The 21,907-nt window shown below is 41.6% G+C and overlaps 1 protein-coding gene across 2 annotated transcripts in view; it reads left to right on the top strand.

Moving 5' to 3' along the window:
- The window catches only part of LOC115051809 (mediator of RNA polymerase II transcription subunit 13-like), a 67,297-nt gene that overhangs the window by 35,065 nt on the left and 10,325 nt on the right, over positions 1–21,907 (top strand). For both annotated transcript variants that reach the window (XM_029515481.1, XM_029515480.1), the window contains exons 3-10: positions 6,407–6,491; positions 8,698–8,781; positions 17,960–18,105; positions 18,873–19,079; positions 19,891–20,055; positions 20,461–20,617; positions 20,720–20,824; positions 21,163–21,810. In XM_029515481.1, coding sequence (XP_029371341.1) covers positions 6,407–6,491; positions 8,698–8,781; positions 17,960–18,105; positions 18,873–19,079; positions 19,891–20,055; positions 20,461–20,617; positions 20,720–20,824; positions 21,163–21,810 — 1,597 coding nt within the window. The remainder of the gene's footprint in view (positions 1–6,406; positions 6,492–8,697; positions 8,782–17,959; positions 18,106–18,872; positions 19,080–19,890; positions 20,056–20,460; positions 20,618–20,719; positions 20,825–21,162; positions 21,811–21,907) is intronic.

Raw genomic sequence — 21,907 nt, 5'->3', positions numbered from 1 at the left:
GCTTCATAAGCCTGTTGCCAGCTTTCATGACTTTCACCAGAAGTTGTAAATCTAACCTGTTCTGGGCTGGAATAAAAGCAATAGATGGCACTGTGCCTCCAGTTTAAAGGTTATAAAAATTTGTAATCTGTTAAATTCAAAAGCCCACAGAGTTTCCTGTTTACTGAGCATCGCTGACGTGTTTAGAAGCATGGCAGACACAGTTGTGTTGAGTGGTGAGGTGTTGCTGAAAGATTTAGGAAATGGTGTCACTAGAGCATGAAAACATGTGGGCGACTCTCACATAGATGGGGCAGAGGGTGCAGGGTGTTTGCAGTTTAATGATCTGAGGAGCAGATAGAAAGGAGGTTAGAAAGTCTGTCCATCTCTGTCCATCCAAACCCGCAGCATTTCATTGTGTTCCAACAAATCTATTACCCTTGTGTGTTTAAAGCATACAGTCAGGCAGTAAAGACTTTGAATGCTGATGTGGATGGACTGAGTATTATGCATCAGTATTCACAATGTGAACTGCATGGCCAGTGGCCAAAGGTTGTATAAATGCACTGTATTTACATATGGCTGGATAAAGGCACAGTCAGATCCAGTGTCACTGTCGGTGTGTTTAATTGACCTTCCCTGCATCTCGAGCTTTCCTTGTGTAGAGACAATCTTTCACGTCAGCCAGTTTAATGCTTTTGTTACTAAAATCAACAAAAACACAGAAATAATAACATAACCTCCTGGCCCTTTACAGCAGTTCTTTTCCACAATGCACCATGGAGACAAAGTAGTGCGCAGTTTTTCTTTCTACTTAAACTGCACAGTATTCCTCTACAGCCATAAAGAGTGGGCTCAAGCAAAGAATTAAGTGCTGTTCCAGAGCACAAAACTCATACTGTTACATAAGACCTTCATGCTGTTTCAAATTGATGCCCAAGAGAAAGTGAACAAATGGGATAGCTATACCTAGACGAGGACTGTAATCGGCGTAATGGAAATGTATGTCTGATGACAAACAAGCAAATTTTTCGCCACAGATGTTGGAAGCATCGATATTCAGACATGGTAGCAATTACTGAGTAATGAAGCCTTGCTTCACCCCAGAAGATAATAATCTGAGTGCAGTTTGGATTTAATCAAGACTCGAAGTTGAGACAGTGTCCAACATGGGAAAAGTATGCAACTTGTTCGTAACCACTCAGCTGCAGCGGGCGCAGGTCAGGGGGCTCAACCTTTCTTGCCCTCTAACCTGGATTAGGCATTTTTTTTTACTAACAAGGTTTGGGAAAGGTGATGCTCTTTTAGCGTGTAAGCCTCTCTGTAACACTGCAGGTGTGTGGTTTCAGCTTAATTAGCGCTTGATGCTCCTTCAATAGCGATGAGAGGAGTTAAAATGGAAGAGTATAATAATAGCGTAGCAGCAGAGACGATTCTCGACCAACATGGAGCATCTTTACAGAAGAATCCGCAGAGAGAGACGGAGGAGAAGTACTGTTGGAGTGTATTTGGTGCTATAGCAGGAATGTTTGAAGACAGACTGATGCATTAACAGTAAATTATACTGCGTCCAGAGCTGATTCCCACGTCACACGGGGGCAAATTAGGCCTTATTGACTAAAAGTAAGATGAAAAAAACATTAATGATCCATAACGTTCAGGAACTACACTTTGCGTGCTCATGTTTACTTACCACACCTTAAATTAGAGCTACAGCCAATTTTGAAGAAGGAATGGAAGTAAAGCTCCTAACATCCTGATTTCACACACTTCCTCAAAGCTTCTTAAATGGTTTAGTGGTTTTTGTTCCCTTTCTTACCATGAATGAACTTGGGATAAGCCCTACCTGTTCTATAGCTGAGCTGCATTAACTTTGGCTGAGTGCCAGTGTAATACAGCATATTATTGCCGTATTATCGCAGACACTGAGGTGCTGTTCATACGGCTATCAGTAGCCTCTTCTGGGCTCCTAGTGTCCACCACCACTCTGGTTTTTCTTTTTTTTTTTTTTTTTTGTGTTTGTTATTCTGATGTACATTTGAATAATGAATGAGAAATTAGCCCTTTTAGATGTTTGCTCATTACAGCATACCTGAGTTGTTTAGGAGTCACGTGATAGAAAAGTCACGATCTTCCAGTAATGACCATGGAAGGAGCGACCCTCTGCTTTAAATGTCTCCCAATCAACAAAACTAAACTTTTGAACATTTACAGGTTTGATTAGTAATATTTATCCTGAACTGTATCATAAAATCTGAACAATATAAATGCAGGTGTTTGATAAAATTGTTGATCGATCCCAGAGTCTAAACAGCTGCTGCTTTTTTTTTTTTTTTTTTTTTTTGGCTTATCTAACAGTCATTGCCCATCCTAGCCTCTGCTGGTTGTACAGCCAGCTTTTATTGCCTTTTCATTTTCTTCTGCAGCATCTTTAGAGCTCATTCTGCATCTCAGGGTATTCATAAACCACTAACACACTCAGTTGGTTTCACATAAAATTAACACGGGCTTCGCATGACACATACATATTTACAGATGTGTGCACACTTAGTAATTTTATTTTTGTCACTGTTAAGTGCGCAAGCACATGATTGGTCAAGTGCCCTCGGCCCTGTATTTATTTCATTGTATAGTATTTATTATAAAATTTCTCATGTGGAGCTGTTCTTTACAGGGATCATATTTTTTTTTAAACGGTGGCTATGAAATGTATTGTAGGTATGTTGAAGTGAAGAAGATGTTCTAATAATTTTCACAGTATAAATTTTGCCAAAACCCTCGCTCCTCAGACACACAAGCACACAGAGAAATTTCATCACTATCAGCATCATCTTGCATCCCCATTTCTTTTTCTTTCTTTTTTCTATCCATCTGTGCAGCCTTGAAATCATTCTCTCACTATTTCTTATTAGTTAGAGCGCATAATTCTGCTAAGGCCTGTTTCCATATGTGCGCGCACATGCAGACACACACACAAACACACAGCGAACAGAGACCAACCTCTGTTCAGACATGCAGCAGGGCAGCTAATTAGTAAAGTGGCACTGGGGTTTTGTGTGAAATCACACACACATACACACAATGTTACATTAACGCACAATGCCCAGTGAGAGCTCATAGCCTGCACATTGCAGAGACACCACAGGACACCGAGTCTGCTGGTGCTATTGATCCCGGACAAATGAACAAACGAGCCAGAGAGACAGAGAAAAAGATAGAGGGAGAAAGGGAGAGAGGAAATGTGTGGAGAGGTGTCATCGTGTGTGAGACAGAGTGTTGTCACACCTCAGCTCCCGCCTTCTCTGCCTCTCAGATCAATACCATCTTTGTGCTTGTTAGCACAGCAATGTAGTGGTGAGTGGTCACTCCCCCTAGTGGTGTTAGCGGCACCAGCAAAGCAGGGTAAAGACTATGGAAGAGGAGTTGAGAGAGGGATGAAAAACTGAACAAGAAAGAGCAAGACACAAGAGAAAGGAACAGCTAGAGATGCAAGGACAGAGTAGGACAAAGTGGATGGGAGAGAGAGGTGGAAATCCAGGGAGTGGTAATGGCGACCCAGTTCCATCACTGCTTGTTTGTGCTTGGGGTGGTGCAGCAGTTAAGAGCATTGTGGCAGGGGGGGTTGTTGCAGGGACAGAGGGGTGTGTGTGTGTGTGTGTTTGAAATAAACATGCATTTGTAAGGCCATTACCTCTGTGCACACACACACACACGCAGCCAGGCACAAGGTTTGCATTCGTGCTGAGCCACTTTGGGGAAAGCTCCTTATAGACGTTGCCGATATGATCCTGAACGTACATGCACATGGGATGTCATTATTCTGAGTATTGATGTCTGCCGATATGTTCATAACATCCACAAACACAGAATATGCTCTTATCCACATACATCTGCACATGAATGTTTCATGAACGGACACAATAAAAAAAATAAATTAAATCAATTACATTTAAATGTCAGGATTGGCTGCTCTTGACAATAAATTAAATATTGTTTGTTTTTAGCTGCTGGTTTGATAAAACCCGCTAACTGAAAAGATCAGGCTTAAAGGTGAAAAATTATAATGCTTAATATAAAATTTTTAATTATATTTAATTTTATTTACTTGACAGTCTGTCCATTTAGATTTTTGGGTCTATGTGCGATAGAAAATAGATTTTAAATGGCTCTCTTCTTCTGAATTTGTTAGTAAAAACCAAAAATGATGAGCTTTCAGTTTTAATCTAATTGAGACCAAGGTTGATTACATCCAGTTCCTTTAAAATCTTTCAGGCATGATGCAGTTCCCTGTAGCTCAGGCTGTGATGAATGATGGATCATGATGCTTTAAAGCCCTATTGCACTTAGCTGTGCATTTAGTGTCTTCAGCACGCTTCTCCCTTGGGCCATCTGTGTTCTTCCTCTGATTAACTGGCAGTAAAAACTCAAAACACAGTGGTTACTGACTGACTGTTGGTAAAATGACAGTTTCATGGTGTTTCCTCCAAGTATATGCCTCACATCCCCACAGGGTATGACTGTTTTAATATATCAGATCATTGTTTTATTTCACGCTTCTTTTTGCCTTATGTATAATGTTTGTGTGTGACTGTGTGTGTAAGTATGCTGGTTATGGATGCCTGACCTTGTTTGCTTGCAAGAGTGATTTGTCACACCTTGTGTTGATATGGTGCAGTGAGCTGGCTCTTTGACAGCTGCAATATAAACAGGAGCATCTAATGTGGGGTGCATGTTTCCAGGCGCCCAAGTATGTGCTGTTCCCTCTGTCGGGGTTTGTAAAAATACACTGTGCCTGCTTCTTTAGGGGCTGCAAAATCATTAGGGGAGCAAATGTGGGATAGTTTCCTTAACGTCTGCTCGGGGATGTGTGCTTCGGTTTTGTAAACTTTTGAGAGGATGTGAGGTGGAGGTGTCAGTTTTGGTGTAGTAAGGGTCAGGAGCTGACGGTGGAGGCGGTCATGAGGAGAGTAAATGAAGATGGGTTGCTGACGATTGGCTCAGAAGAAGAAGAAGGAAGAAGCAAAGTTATTTTTTAGTTTTTTAACAGGGGAGGGATGGCGATATAGAGACACTGAGAGCTAATGAGCTGGATTTTCTGGAGACTTGGCATGCTGCTCATGGTGCTTGCTCTATCTCTCTCCTCTGTAGAAGAGCTGGCTAGAGTGAGCTTCCTGTCTGAGCCCTGAAGCAGGAGTAAATGAGGAGGGGGGGGGGGTGAGGGAGGAGGAAGGGGTGGTGGTGGAGGTGGAGGGGTGTTGGAAGCAATAGAACAGAGGAAGGAGGAGAAGGAGGAGGGTGAGGGGCGGGAGGGACCAGTGTTGAAATTGAATGCCAGGGCGCCATGCTCTCACCGCCAGCGTTTCCATGGTTACAGGGTAATTCTGGCGAGTAAGGAAATTTCATTCACTGTGGTATGAAGAAGAAGAAGAAGGGAAAAAAACACACACAGGAGGGAAATATCAACAAAGCAACCATGGAGGAGAAAGAAATACGTAGCCAAAAAGAAAAAAGAAAAAATCAGGGAAGAAAAATAAGAGAAGGAGAAACCTCTTCTGGGGTTTATGCCACCCATCCCCCAGGCAATCTGCCTCTGTCTCATTCTTTTTTTTTTTTTTTTCTTGTGTATTTCTGTGATGCTTGGTTTGTTTGCCACCACCCTATAAGCAAACACAACACCCACCCACAATCCTCCAGTTCTTCCAGCAGCCCTGCAGGTATATGGCAAAGAACAAAGAGAAACACTGTTAACTGGTCGGTGCATGTATGCACGTATGTTTGTTTTTTTTGTTTTGTTTTTGTTTTGGGTTTTTTTTTTTTTTTTTGGGGGGGGGGGTAGAAGAGAAGTGGGGGGTTGGTGACTGGGTGTGGGGTCAGAGGGTTAAAAAAATCAGGAGGGTGCAGAATTGTTTCACAACATGTTTGACTCACACATGAGCTGGCTGCTGACATGTCAGAGGTTTGGGTAAAGTGCGGCCCATTCCTGAGAAGAGCTGTGTTTCGGTACAACTCAGTGTGCATGTAAAACCTGAGCGCATAAGTGTGTGTGTCACACTTTCACTCTCCAGCTAACTGGGCTTGACAAATGCATGAAGTTTGACTGGGCTGTCACTGCAGCCAACCTCACAGCTGTGCTGCCAAGCGTCCTCTGTGTACATGCACATTTACTCGCACAAATGCATACCAGCACGCATGACTTCAAGCGTAATTTTTAGATATGATGTGCAGGTTTTCTCATCAACACATGCAGCATGTTTTGACAGAGTGAACTACAAACACAATGACACTGAATCATGTGCTGCTCATTATCCCCAAGCTGGCTTTAGCAGATGCTTTACTGTCACAGAAAATATTCAAATTTTCATTATTTAGAAAATGAAACATTTTAGATTCATAATTTGATCTTTTTTTTTTTTCTCCTTTCTTTCAGTGGCTGAGGAAGGACTCTGGCAGTGTGGACTGTCCTATGAGTGCAGGACTCTTCTGTTCAAGGCCATACACAATCTCCTGGAGAGGTAAAACCAGCATTATTTTTGCAGAAGCACTTCAGTAGCTGCAGAGTGAGGACTGCAGTCAGGATGTGAATGACATACATACAATATGCAAACGTGTTATATAACAGGCATGGTTACATAGAGATGTAGTATACAATTCAATACACGGTGAAAATAGTTCAGTGGACTGACAATTTTGTCATTTTTGGACTAAGGCAGAGGTGAAACTGAACAAAATTCATTTATTTAAAAACAGAGTTGAAGTTCTCTTAATTTTATGCTACTTTATGATTATTATACTAGACTTCACGTATTAGGATTTTTCATGCAAAACTTTATCATTTTCTAAAATATAAGGAACCTATATGCTAAATTACCCAGCAGTATATGAATGATGTATGAAACATTTAGATTCATGTACCAATAAAGTACCAGCAGATACACTGCAAATACTATTTATTCTGCATTTACAGCATATTTTGCATAAAATAAAGTAGTAATTTAATGTACATCTGAGTGCAGGGCTGTGCTGTGTCTGTGCTGGAGTTGTTTTATAGTGTAGTAACTTCACACATACTAATGTCTACAAAAAAAGTTCAAAAAATAATGCAATTGTAGTTTTAACTTTAAACTATGGCATAATAAGATTAAAAACATTTACCATTTATAAAGTGATATTCAATGAAATGTGTTTTCTCTAGATGAACAATGATACTTTGGATTGTACATTAAAAAAAGTCAGCAGACAAAAGGTCTTAGCTTCTAATTGATGAACAACTTTAGTTTTCTTCCAGAAGCTTCACCTTAATGAAATTATAACCTGAATGCAGAATCACTTGATCAAGTACCCAAAGCTCTACTATCTGAGTCAGAGCCATCTGTTAAATGAAGCAGCACATATTTGCTCTCTATTAAGCTAAGCATCAGTGATCATCATAGGGGGCAAGCTGAATTAACCTTCCTATTACCTTGAAGTAAACTCCATTTATAGCTCACTGTTTCAGCAAAGAAGGGATCACTCACACTTAAACTTCTCTTTCATATCGTACAGGTGAAATTGACTTCTGTCAAAGGATTGTTTTTATAATTGTTGTCATTATTTAGAAAAACCTTGGATTTTTAATTATGGCTGTACTCGACCAGTATATAATGAATAGTTTGGCAAGAAAAATTGGTTGGTTGTAAAGACGCTGAATCTGCAGCATTAGCTTGAGCATTTCACTTACTGTGGTTGCTCCACTGATGTAATGGACTGCTAACGCTCTTATAGTGTGATCTGATATAGCGGATTGGTACGGGGGTCAATACAGACCTCATAATGTGGTTTTGTATTAGCCACGACATGACTGAACCCCATAATACAACTTGTTTGCTAATGTCATTACAACAAAGGGAAGTGGGATCATGTGTGCAGTGACCACACATGGCTAGAAAAGAAAACACTGGCAATAATGCTCCAAAGATGGAAAAGCTGGAGGCTGAACGCTTTAGATAGCTGGCTGTAGTTGAAGAAGAGTCCATGAAATCATTTTGTAATTCCTTGACCCGGTTCAGAGGATCTAGCAGTGAATTCTCTGGCACCTGCACACAGAGAAAAGTCAAACTTCTGGGGTTTGTGAAAGGAAGCTGAAATGGGGTGAAGAAATTCCCAGCTGGTGAAATAACCAAATAGGGAGTGTGATGTCTGAACTGCTTGATGTGATCAGAGTTTGATCTGATGAAAGAACACGTTTTGGAAAGCTATGTCTAACACAGCATGTGACTTTGGGGACAGGCAGATTACAAGATGATTACCTTTACTGCTCGTTTCACAATTTTCTCAAATGCAGCTAAGGGACAGTCCCTGCTGCAGTTTATGTGGAATAAGTAAAATCACTGACAGCCAGAAGTGCCAAAGTTAGAGTAAATATTATTCTGTTTGCATAGCCTGGTGCTCAATTTAGCTGTTGATAGAAACAACACAAAAAAAGTGATTCCATTTTCACAAGGTCAACTAAATATAAAGCACATCAAACTGTCATAGAAGCTTTGAAATTGATATTATATAATGCAAGCTCTGTTGAGAGAGTCTGTAGTGTGATGAAATACAAAGCTGCTACAATTTGAATCAAAAACTCCACAACAATACTGCTTGTTGCATGATTTTTGTTCAGGTTTTTTATTTTTCTTTATCTCATGAATGATTTTTGTTTTCTTTTTCCTTCTTTACTTTACTTTCCTGCTGCAGATGTTTGATGGATAAAGGGTTTGTGCGGATTGGGAAGTGGTTCTTCAAGCCACATGAACTCGAGGAAAAGTCTTTGGGCAACAGGTAAGCCATTCAGCTGTAGATGCACACAAACACACACACACACACACGCCGACATGTTTACTGTCTCAGTGTGTGTGGGGTTTCATGTCTGGTACACAGTGAAGAAACACATTCATCAAACATAGAAAACTAGTTACATGTTTTAACACGTGGCTGATTGGTGTTTACACTACGGTATGACCATGTGTGCGCGTATGTCCAAGTGTGACACAGTTACACAGTGTGAATGGCTTTTGTATGATTCAGTATTTGCAGTGTCGCCTCTCCTTGATGTTCCAGCCGGGTTATGGTGTAAGGCTATTAAAAAATCAGGACGGCGGGTGATGGTGAGAGCTCAGTTCCGTCGAGCTCTCTCTTCCTCTCCGTTTTTTGTGCATGTGTTTGTGTGTGACAGTGCCACACTGTGTAACCATGTAGGCAATGTAAGAGACGGCGAGAGAGAGAGACTGAAACAGAAGAAAAAGAGGGGTGGGGGTGTTGACAGTCGCTCAACTTGTTGCTTCAGCCGTTATAGTTCTCTCTCACAGCTCAGTGTGCCCACTTCAGCTTCTCCTGCTGCTGAGGATGCAGCATTCCTCACATCTCTAACATAGCAAGGCTCAAATGCTAAACACTCTAGTAAATGGTTTAAAGGAAACCACTTAGCTGTCAAATGTCTCCTTTTAGAAATCAGTCTAAATGTTGCGGAGAGGCAACAAACAAAAGTCATCCATGTATTTACATTTGCTTTGTCGTTTGTTTTTGTTTTTTTTTAATTGGAAAGCTGTAAATTGCGTTGTCATTCAAATGTGGTGTAAATTGAATGACACACAGGAAACCCGCACTTTAGAAAGTTGCTGACGCAAGCGCAGTCTACTGTGATGTGCTGCAGGAAATGATTCAGAGCAGGTGGTTCAGAGAAGTCCCTCACTGAGGCACACTACGTGACATCTCTTTCTCTCTCTCTTCCTCTCTCCCTGCTCTGAGAAGCACTGTAAGGAAGACTGAATACTTTTTAGCACCTGAAAGCATTTTAATGTGAAATGCACAATGCATACAAGTAACAGATGAAAGAAAAAGAAAAAAAGGAGAGGGGCAGGCGGGAAGTTTATACCTTCATCGGGATCAGTGTCAAACAACTAAAACCCCAGACTTAAATTTAAATTCATAGCCAATGGTCTGGATCTGCCCTAAAATGTACCGATGCCATCCCTGGCCAGTGACTCATCCCTTTACCAGTTCAATGCTTTGCATAATCCTGTTGACAAACAATTCAACAACCAGAGACAGGTGAAAACATAATGGCTGAAGAAACATAATGCCTGCGGATGCTTTCTTATAGTGTGTGCTGAATGTTTCAGTGCACATCAATGGAAGGATGGGAATAATATGCAATGGCCATAACAGTCTTTAGAGATTGTTGACTGCAGCGTTAGACAGCACCATCATAAAAACATCAAATGAGTGAGAGAAAATAACAAGGAGCACTGAAGCATGTTCCACTTGAGGCGCAAAACCTTCATCAACCACACGGAAAATAAGGTGATAATAGCCTATACATTTTTTTTACAGTAACTAAATATGACTGTATGCATGATTAGAGAGTGTGTGTCCTATAAGTGCCCCCCCCCCCATTCTTTCTCTTTTATTCGAGTGATTGTGGCATCTTTTACATCCTCTTGGTTTCTCTGTGTGCATTTGTTGGTCACACAATCTTGTTTGATGAGGGGAAGTTGCTCATTAATAGTCCATTGAAAAGCCTAGGACTTTTTTTCCATGGCAATAAGGGGGGAAAAAAAACATTTGCAAATATGACAAAATACAGCCAAGATTGCTAAACAGGGGAAGCCAAGGAGAATGATTCAACTATTAAACTGAATAATGTTTGTTTATAGCTGGAATGTGTGAAGACGCTCAGTGTTCCTCAGTGTGTGTGTCTGTGTGTGTGTACATACTGATTGCATATACAAACATGTGTTGAGAACACAGCTCCTGCATCTGTAATTGCACCCAATGTTTAAGCATGTGCAGTAATTTGCATGTGTGTGCCTGTTTCGTACATCGTGTAGTTCCCTATCTCTTCGACTGCGCTGTATGAATATGTTACCAGCTGGTACGCCCCCTGCTGAGCCAATCTTGACTTGTACTATCTGTGAATTATTGAACATCCTGGAAGGAAAGCCAAGAGAAGGAGAAAGAAAAAAGAGGGAGAGAGAGAGAGAAATATTCTTTTACATGCAGATAATAACAAACACAAATCTTGTGTAGATGGCTTCACTGTGTGGAATTTTATTGTGTAACTCTGCAACTGTTGCGTGTGTCACAGCATGTAATGTACTGATGCAAGCTTTTCCTTTCATTTATCTCCACTGCTTGCTTCCAACACACAAGCAAAGACGTACAATCCTAAATACCCACTCACACACACACACACACACACACACCGCCCCTCTTTCCCAGAATAGCAGTGTTGCCCTACAATTGACAGTGTGAGACCTGAGAGCCCCTGTAGATCCATGGACATCAGTGCTTTCATGCCATGAGGGAACATTGCTCAGTTAGGCATACACTGACCTCCTGCCTCCGCTGCAACCAGTTCCTTTGTCTCTTCTTCACTCTCACACTGCGTCTTTCATCTCCAACAGGGGGCGCTTCAGTGCTAATATCAATACCGTGCCCCCTTACTCGTGCCAATTCCTACTCTTTGGCGCTGCTGCCTTTGTCAGGCTTATCTGGTGTTTATCTTGTACGTGCCCCTGGGCATGGCGAGGATTGGCACATTCAGGAGAAGATTCCCAAGCCAATCCAATCAACCCGCCCCCGCCACGCTCCAGCCCCCACACCCCCTGCATCTTCTACCCCCAACACTCCTGCTCTTTGTGTCTGAATGGGAGGAAAGCACTCTGAGTTGGTAACGGATTGCATCAGACGCTGAGGGGAGCATGCGAGGGAGAGAGTAACAGGGATATGGAGAGAGAGTGTGAGAGAAGAGGTATGAGCGAGAGGATGAGCAGGGAGGAGGCTCAGTGTGTGTGGTAGGGAGGTGGGGGGTCATAAATTAATCATTAAGATAGACGGATGAATGGAGGTATTAGAGCTTGTCTATCTCATTAGTTCAGTCAGTTCTATGCATGCCAAGTACAATACACAGTATATTTGTTAATGTAGATGCTCTCATTCACATTCATGGGCATATGCATAAATAATGTTCATATTTCACAGCGTAACAGAGATGTCCTCTGGTGCCTGACTATGAAACAAAAACAAGTTGAACTGGCTTTTTAAACTTCTTCAAAATGACAGAAATCCTTATTCAACCTGACCGAAAAGCTTTTTTTTTTTTTTTTAAAGCTCTCCTCTCCTCATCTCCTCCTCTCCCCCTCTCCTCATCTCTTCTCTTCTCCTCTCCTCTCCTCCTCTCTCCCCCTCTCCTCCTCTCTTCTCCTCTCTCCTCCTCTCTTCTCCTCCTCTCTTCTCCTCTCTCCTCATCTCTTCTCTTCTCCTTTCCTCCTCTCTTCCCCTCTCTCCTCCTTTCTTCTCCTCTCTCCCCCTCTCCTCCTCTCTTCTCGTCTCTCCTTTCCTCCTCTCTTCTCCTCTCTCCCCCTCTCCTCCTCTCTCCTCCTCTCTCCCCCTCTCCTCCTCTCTTCCCCTCTCTCCTCCTTTCTTCTCCTCTCTCCCCCTCTCCTCCTCATTTCTCCTCTTCTCCTCTCTCCTTTCCTCCTCTCTCCTCCTCTCTTCTCCTCTCTCCCCCTCTCCTCCTCTCTTCTCGTCTCTCCTCTCCTCTTCTCCTCTCTCCCCCTCTCCTCCGCTCTTCTCGTCTCTCCTCTCATCTCCTCTCCCCTCCTCTCCTCAGGGACCAGTGACATTGAGATATTAGCCATCTCCTAGGCAACAGACATTTGGTGTTAGGCCACATGAACAAGGTCACAGACTCTCCAGAAAAAAAAAAAAAAAAAACATTCCTGTTTCTATCACCCCTGTTCCTCTTTCCTTGGTATCAGACCTTTATGACATATTTACTGATGCTGAGATTGTTCCTTTTCTCAAAATTAGTTTTGACAACTAAAATATTAAGTGGAATGGATATGTGCACGTGACCTAGAGGGATTTAAGTCTTAAACTGAACCACGTTTTATCTTAAACATTTGATCCAAGATCATTAAAAACTAGAATAAAAAGCAAATACAAAAAAAAAAAAAAAAAAAAAAAAGAATCAAGAAATTGCCCACATATCTGATTCTTCCTTTAGTGTCTTCTTTGGTTGAAGATTTTCCCCATGCTGTTCACAGGGCCTTAAGAAAAAATTCACTCCCAATTGAAATATGTGGAAGAAAATTGATTGTGTTCCTGTGTGTGTGTGTGTGTGTGTGCATGCACATGTGTAAATGGCGGGACTAGAGCGAAGAGTTACTGACTGAATGATCGATGGCCTGGAGCATGACTGAAGTATTTTGTGACTGCTTTTTGATTTTTGAATTATGAAACACACTGTAAAGGCTTTTGATTTATAAAGTTTGTTGTTGTTGTTGTTGTTTTTTTTTTTTATGAGTTTAATGAATTATTTTTAAATGTTTTCTTTTCTTTATTTTTTTTCAGTAGTATTTCTTCAGCTGGTAAGAATTCACTACCATTGAGGTTAAGACATCCCATTGCTTGTTCATCTCACTCTTTATTATTTTGGGAGTCAGTTACTTCTGGATACTTTTCACCTCTGGGATCCAACATCGAAAAATCAAAACTCATCATCAACCACGTACTATCAATGATAAACGTAACATAAAACTTCATCCATTTTATGTCACCCCTCACTAGTCAAGGGTTGTTGAGTCATTGAATAGGGTTTTTGGATTTGTTCCCATTTACTGGCTTTTACTGCTTAATTTCAGATTTCAGTAGTGAAACAGCCTGTATTAATAGGATGCAATAGTTCTGTACACACACTGTGGGCTAGAGAAATATTGAGGTACAGCAAGTGAATGAAATAGAATTCAGGTTTACTGGTTCATTTACATTTTCTCCTTTTAAATGTGTTGTATATGCATTGAGCCTCTCTAGAGACAAGAGGCCCTCCACTTTCTAATATCAGCTGGTAAAATCAGAGAGCGGGAACAGAAAAAATAACACCCAGATCAATAGAGAGGACAATGATACATCACAGCAACAGCCTACCAACAGATCCTTTTCCTTGTTTGCAATTAGGACCACAGATATGAAGGTAAAAGCCTGTGGCAGCAAGCATTGATGCTCTTACTCAGCTTAGTGACTTCTCGGCATGTATGTGGCAACGTTTTCATGGCAAACAATGAATCTAATTTCATCTGTGCTTAATGGAAAGGACCGCGAGTATGCACTTGCACATTTCTTGGAATATCGAACCTTTCCATTGTGAATCCATATAAATAGTTGGAAGATTGTTTGAGCACAAACATTGTGATAGCAACACTGGCTAAACCCAGCCGCTGGGGGCCAATGAATAATACATCAAGATGACTCAATCCGCCTTATGCTCGTGTTAATAGTGGAGTGTGGCTGCTTGCACACAGAAGCATATGCACACACCTGCATAGGCCTGGGTGTTAAACGTGTACGTCAGGATTTCTTTGTACAGAATAAAGTGTTTCTGTACCATTGCAATGGAAAGACTTTTGCAGCATGTGTACACATCCTGCTCACAAGAGCTTACAAGAGAATAAACATCCCCTTGCGTCGGTCCATGTACAGCAGAGCAGTGTCTACATTCTTGTGTTTCCAAGAGACGTGTTCAGATTGTGTAGGAAGAGTTAGGCAGTGAGAAGGATGAAGATAACTCACAATCTCGCTGCTCTAACCGCAGACAAAGAAGTTAAGCAGAAATTAAGCAGATTAATCTCTCAGATCTGACAAGATCTAAGAAAACGCTATCATGCCTGCATATGAAAACGGTTAGTGATTTGTAAACAGTTATCAGGTCATGGGCTGTAAATTTCTATGACAGAGGAAGCAGATCTGTGTGTACTGCACATTTTTTTTAACCGGTTATTCCTCCCCTTCTCCTATAATCTGTCTTTATCTTTTCTCCTCACTCAGTTAGAGATGAGAACGGCCCATCACCTGAGATAACCATTGTTTTTTTTAGTGTGTGTCAAGTCCATGGTGCATGTCAGACATTACCCAGCTTCCCTACTGGCCTGCTGGCAGCATGGTGATGGGCTGAAAAGAGAGCTGCTGTCACAAGGACTCAAAACTCAGTCCCATGTTTCCTTTCTTAAAGCATTCCTAACATGTATACATACATTGCAGTCATACACGTGTGGTGTGTGTGTGTGTGTGTGTGTGTGTGTGTTCTCTTGCTCTACGGTCCCTGATTGATTTCGCCATAAAATAGTGCTCAGTAACCACCCATTAAAACTCTGATCTCATCGATATGTGTGCAGCAATTGCAGTGCGTGGCACTGAATTATTCACTTCCTCCTCTTTCTTCACACTCGTTTGCTCTCACTCCTTTTTTCATACTGTATCTCTCTTTCTTTGTCCTCCTCATTTCCTCTCTATCTTTTCACTTTTCCTTTTCGTCTCACTTGTATCCCAACATTTCCTTCATTTTTCCACCTTAAGTGCTCACTCTGTCTACATTGCTGTCTTTTTTTTCTGGTCTGCTCTTCCTCTTTTTTTTTTTTTTTTTTGCTCCTCTCACTTACTTTTTCTCAACCCCCCCCACTCACCTGTTCTTTCTCTCCCCTCCTCTCCTGTCTCTCAACAGGACTGTCAGCCCTGAGGCGAGTCTCAGCCATCACTCCTCTTCATTTATTAATACCTGTACTCATACAGCCCAGCACACACAGCTGCCTCACATCTCTGTCCGCTCTTCTTACTCGCACACACACACATATAAATACACATAAATACACACACACTTGCCCACCACCAAATGTCCCGGAGGATGGGAGAAGCTCAGTGTATCCACACACTCACACCCGCTTACAGTGCAGGAAAATGCCCTTTGTAAAAGGACAGGGAGCATCAATCTCCCAGCTGCGTCAGCCTACAGTTTGATGCTCCTTTTGTAGTTCTGCTTTTTCCTGACTCACATTTAATTGCACTTTATTGCAGTCATAATAGATATTAGGTCATAATTGTAGCACATTAGTTATTGCTTACGCTGTCTGCTTGTATGGTTTATCAAATGTAATTGTTTACCCAACTAAACCTTCCCTCTTGACACAATGTTTGATGACTTCAATCATTTCCAGCCATCCTTGGGCTCTGCTTTGTACCAAAATGTATCTGTAAGCTGAAATTAATAAGACATACCAACATGAACAATATTTAATCAGCACGCAGTAATTTCATAGAGAAAGAAAAATAAAAATACAAAGAGAGGAGAATGGATGTCTAAATGCCTTTTGGCTAGGGCTGTGGTTTTTATGAGCGGTCTTGAGGGGGTAGTGCCTTTGTCAGACACATCAGTCCCAATCAGTACGCACACATCTCATAAAAAATATATAATAACAATATAAACATGAATTATTGACATGAGAGGGAAATAAATTCTAATGGATGCTTCATTTCATAGCACCATGTAATCTGCATGGGGCTGTTAGGCCTGTAAGTGCAAGCAGAAAACAGTCAAGTCAAAACACAAATAATAATGCTAATAATTCTAATAATAATAATAATAGTGATAATAATAATATAGCTTGTTGAGAGTTGTATCTATAAATGCAGGTTCAAGACTTTAGGGGGGATTTTGCAGTTGAGATTGTAAAGATGTAAATTGTGGTTGAGTGGTCATAATGTGCTCGGCAGTTAGTTGGACTGGTTCTCTTGACTTGCAGCTGTTCCTCTGAGATTCCCTATGCAGCTATATATAGCTCTTCTGATGGTGTAATGAAGCACTGAGGACGAGGATGCAGGGCAGCGACATTGAAAGCATTTTGACTCATGTTGTGTAGAGATACGAATTGGTGAGATGATGGACTATTGCGGCGTGTGAGCGTTCAAATGTTCCTGCCTGTGGGTGTGAAGGCGACATGTGCTCTTGTCCCTGTTTTTGTGCAGGCTTGCGCATGCATATGTATGTGCTTTAGCTCCGCTCTTCCTCCTCTGATTGTGCAGACCCATGTTCAAACCACCTGCTGTTATGAGGGTATGTTTTTCTCTGGGAGCATCAGGAATGTTTATGAAGCAGAGAAATTGGCCTCTTTCGGGTGCATTAAGCGCCACCTGGAGGCGGTCACGGTTAATGCCATGTGATATTAGACTCCCTCATGACTGCATTCAGTTCTGCCCATGAGTGACTGTGGAACTGGCCATTTTATTGAATTTGATGATCCATTACGGCTCAAATGGAGGTCCAGCTCCCTTAGGGCAAAGGGGATATTGCATAGACAGCAGGGTAATCACAAGGCGATTACAGTACCTGCTGATTTTATTGTCAGACTGATGTATATAAACCAAGGTGGTAAGGAGCTTTATAGATTAAAAATATACATCAGTGAAGCCAATGATAGTTAACGATGTCCAGCCCGCCCACCGGTATATAGATTGCAATAAGGCCTAGACTATTACTCCCCCGCCATTAAAAAAAAGAAATGCAAGATGAACTGTGCTGGGCCTTTGTAATAAAGAGAGCACTGCATATGTAAACATGTAGTCACCACAATCAGTCACAAGCAAATGAGGATTTATACCTGCAATAAGGAGCCTATGCGGGAAATGAAGAAGATGATCACTGTCGGTAGAACTCTGCAAGGCTTAAAAAAAAAAAAACAAAAAAAAAAAACACATTCTGCGCGTGCTCGGTAAAATGCTATTTGGAGAAAAGCTTTCTTTATTTGTTACGCTTTTGCCTGAAAGACTGGCATATCTTTCTCATGCATTTGTGTTTCAATACATTTGATTCATGGGTTTATTTGATCTGAAGTTGAACATAATTAAATGTAATCTCACTTCAATTTAAATCTCAGTTTAATTACGTCTGTAGTTGTGTAGGTTAATTCACATGCAATTACAATGGACAAAACGGGTTTGTCTGTTTGACAGTGAAAACTCATAGTCCCATTTAATTTGTTTTTGCCACGCACAAGCTGGAGCTCAGAGAGATCCTCTCACTTCTTTCTCTGCCCAGCTCTGTAAACACAACAGGAGATGAACACCACCACTGCGTCTGTCTTTCTGTGGTCTCATGATTTGAACCTTTGCTTCTGTCTTCTGCCCCCAGCGAACACCTATCATGTTCCTTCTCCTTCTTCCTCCACGGGGACAACAACGTGTGCACGAGCGTGGAGATTGCCCAGCACCAGCCTGCGTACCACATCACAGAAAACCACATCCGTCTCGCACAGACCTCCATCACACCAGTGCAAGGTTTATACCGCAAAACCATTGTTTTGTACACAGAACAAAACAACAATTATGTTCAGTAACAATGCACTGCAGTGAAGTACAACCAGAACTGTATTGCTTTACTGATTAACATGTATAATACAAATGTGTTATACTGAGCAAAACACAGCATACAGGCAGCAGGGGATCATTTACTTACAGCTATTAGTTACAATATAATATAAATATTCTATTTCCTAGAGAGGATTGGAAGTATTATTTATTATTAGTGGTATAACTTCTGTAGAAATAAACTGCTGTGGGTGCTACATTTAATTCCTAAGGAAACTTTTAAGTTGTTTATTCAGTATAGAATGCACCATATTTTATAAATCCGTGCTGTCTGTGCATATATGTTTCTGAAAACGATCTTTGATTTCATTTACATCTGTTAGATAAATATAATAAAGTAAAATGGACATTATTTCCTTACTGTAGAAGTAGTAGAAATAGAAGTGAATGCACTGGTTATATCCCAATAATAAAGGTCAGAACAAAGAATGTATGAGCTTATCTCATATTTGCGTTGGCTGAAACAGAAATACTGCCAGTCAAAAGATGAACCAAAATGACTTTATGATATAATAAAGTTAAGGGAACGTTCTCCAAAATCACTTTATTTACCTCTCAGCTCCTTAGTGTCTATCTTTGCTGGATAATACAATCACACAAAGCAAATTCAATTCAATGATTTGAGGTTACACAATGTTTTACACTTTGTCTCCCTCCAATATTTGAATTGTCTGCAGTGATCCTGAGTCCATATGGTCTGAGCGGTACTCTGACGGGTCAGGCCTACAAAATGAGTGACCCAGCAGTACGGAAGCTGATGGAGGACTGGAGCTACTTCTACCCTATGGTGCTTCAGCAAAAAGAGGGAAGTGGTCAGAAGGAAAAAGAGGAAGCAAGCCAGGCCTATGATCGCAACTGTCATGTAGCAGTGGAGGTCATCGTAGGTAAGGACAAAGTGAACACGCTCGCGGGACAATTTAGAAAGTAAAAAGTTTACTGCTTTTTGGACATTTTCTAGTTTTTAAATATTATATAATCAGACATTAGTACACAATAAAAAAAAAAAACTGCAGATATTTTCATCAAGAGATGAGGAACAAAAACTCACAACGGTGATTCTGTTCTGCTAAAACAAACAGGGATTTTATTCACTACTTGGATCTGCATGCAGACTCAGGCTTTTTAAGCTCAGGACTGATCCTCATGGCCTTTCAGCATGTCTCAAAGTGGAAAAACTGGATGAGAGGAGAGAGTCAGAAAGGAAAGAAGGGAGATCCTGGTAAAAGCAGCAGAGAGCTTTGTCTAATCAGTCTGATCCCACAGCATTAATTTGACCTGATTATGATCAAAACTCTCATGGATACCAGTGGCTTTAACATCTAAAGAGAAAAGCCTGTCTAGTTTCTGTTGCCTGAAATTAAAGTTAAGGCGTGAATGTTAAGGGATTTAAGTTTTATGTAAGCAGTGAGTAAAGGTATATGATTGCATCTGTGCATTGCATATTATACATAGCCACTTTCTCACCACAAATTATTGAGAAGGTCTGGAACGTATATAATTTTAATCAGGAAACTATTAGTTGGTGATGTTTTGTGAGGTTTTAAGCACAATAATTCTTATGTGGGTGTTGAATAAATGACCCCTATACACGACACTCATTTCTGAGAGTTTCGATACACCTCATAGTTAAAAGTGAGCACCAGACACCATGTTGTTTCGTAACCATAAATAATGTCGGTCTTTCTATCTTCCTAGGTGGAGTGAGGATGACCTACCCAGCTGCTTTTGTGCTGATCGCCCAGGGGGACCTCCCAGTGGAGCAGCCTCCACCTGTTCCTCAAGCTCAGGGCCTCAACAGGGAGTCGAACCACTGCAGCGTGCCGCTCACACCGCCAACGTCGCCGGAGCAGCCCTGCTCAGGTAACAAAAAGTGCACGCACAGGAAATCGGATACCACATTATACTGTACATGCATGATATGTCTATGTTTTTGTTCTTTGAATGTTATATTGGCTTCCTCAGGTATCTTGGGCGCTATTTAACATATTTAGTATCATAACATATTTATTGTGTTCACAAGCTAAAGCATTCCAGAAGAAAAAAGCTGAAATGTTTTGATTTGAATTTATCAAGGTTTTACTCAAGGATAATCTCTTTTTGAAATATTAATGACAAATAATTACTATTAAAGCGTCTCTAGTCTTGCGGATATGCTATTTGCTGAATAATGAAAATACATAAAGACGGTCTCAAAAGTAAACTTGAGTGAATGTCCCTTTGCTCAGTTCTGGACAATGAAATCTGCACCGTCTTCCATATTTTCAGCAGACAGTGGCTTTGTGGCGTCTGTCTCCAGTGTTCCCACGCTGGACAACAACATGGGAGTCAGTAGCATCAGCCCAAAGCACTCTGGGAAGAAGCTTACTTGTCAGGTGGTCCATCAAGCCTGGAGGGAGTGCTATCTCAACCAGCCGCAGCGTGTGTAAGTTTAAGCGAGTTTGTTTCCTCTGTTTGCCGACATTATTATTGAAGCGCAGTGATGCAGTTGAGTTGGTGCCCTTGTGGACCCATTTATTCCCCCCAGATTGAATCCACCATCTGATGTGACGCCTAAGAAGGAAGTGCCAAATGGAGTCACCACATGGGACTTCAACGATCTGGGAGCGAGAGCGCCCTGCAGCTGCTCCAGGTACCACAGAGCTCCAGCCAAGCTGTTCAACAACAGAATTACACTCATGTGCTCACGATCTGAGCCTTCTGTCATGCTGAAAGGCTTTTTGCTCACTGGGTACTCCAGTTGAGACTTTGTTCAGGAAAAGTTGTCTCAGCATACTGCACTGTCCAGATTCATAACGTTTGTGACAGCAATATGACTGCAAATGTTTTAATATCCTAATGCTTTTAGGAGCATTTCATTCACATTCCAGAGCAAAAGGTATTCCTAGCTGACTTTGGATAATAAAGATTAACTCAACTCAGTTGTTTGTTTTTTTTTTTACTTTCTTTCTTTACTTGACTATGCTACAGATTGAGGCAGCAGAAGCTGAATCTGACCACCACATCCACTGCCAACTCCCAGTCAAGTGCCAACCCTGCTCAGTCCTCTGGCCCTTCATTTTACCCTCCCTCCCTGCCCAAACACAAGACCAGTGACAAAACAGAAAAGGCTGACAAACAGTCCAAGAGGCCCGCCATGATTCCCTTCCACCACCGTCTATCTGTCACACAGGAAACCCCCCTGGAACAGGACTCACCAGGGCCCCAGCTCGCGGGACTTGTGGCACTGGAGTCACCCTTGGAGCCTCTGTCCACTATGCCAAGTTGCAAATATCCCAAACCTCTCTCGAGAAAAGCTCCAGAGTCCCTATTACATTCACCAATGTCTCCACTTCCACCCACGCTCAGCCCACATCCCCGGGTGCAGGACCCAGAGGTTCTGGAGGGACCTGTGGATATGCCTGTCTGTTCAGATGGAGCTTCAGGGCTGGGGGTGGTTAGCAGCGAGACGGCTGTATATGCAGCTCTGCTGAAGCAGAGGGAGAGTGGGGCTGGATGGTGGCAAGGCTTCAGGACCCCCAGAACTGATAAGACTGACTTCAGACCTCCTGAGCTCCTCATTGATATGGGAGAGGAAGTGAAGACAGAGACAACCAGTGAAGGAGCTCCACTAAAGAGGTAGGAGAGAGACAGAGTTTTTGATACAGGTGGGAGGATATAAAATAATATAAAATAATAGAATAGAATGGAATAAGAAGAATATAGACTGATTCTA

The sequence above is a fragment of the Echeneis naucrates genome, chromosome 12 (assembly GCF_900963305.1).
Source record: "Echeneis naucrates chromosome 12, fEcheNa1.1, whole genome shotgun sequence".
NCBI classification, from domain to species: domain Eukaryota; kingdom Metazoa; phylum Chordata; class Actinopteri; order Carangiformes; family Echeneidae; genus Echeneis; species Echeneis naucrates.
The sequence above is the reverse complement of the archived record's forward strand: the minus strand, read 5'-3'. Positions and strand labels throughout refer to the sequence as shown.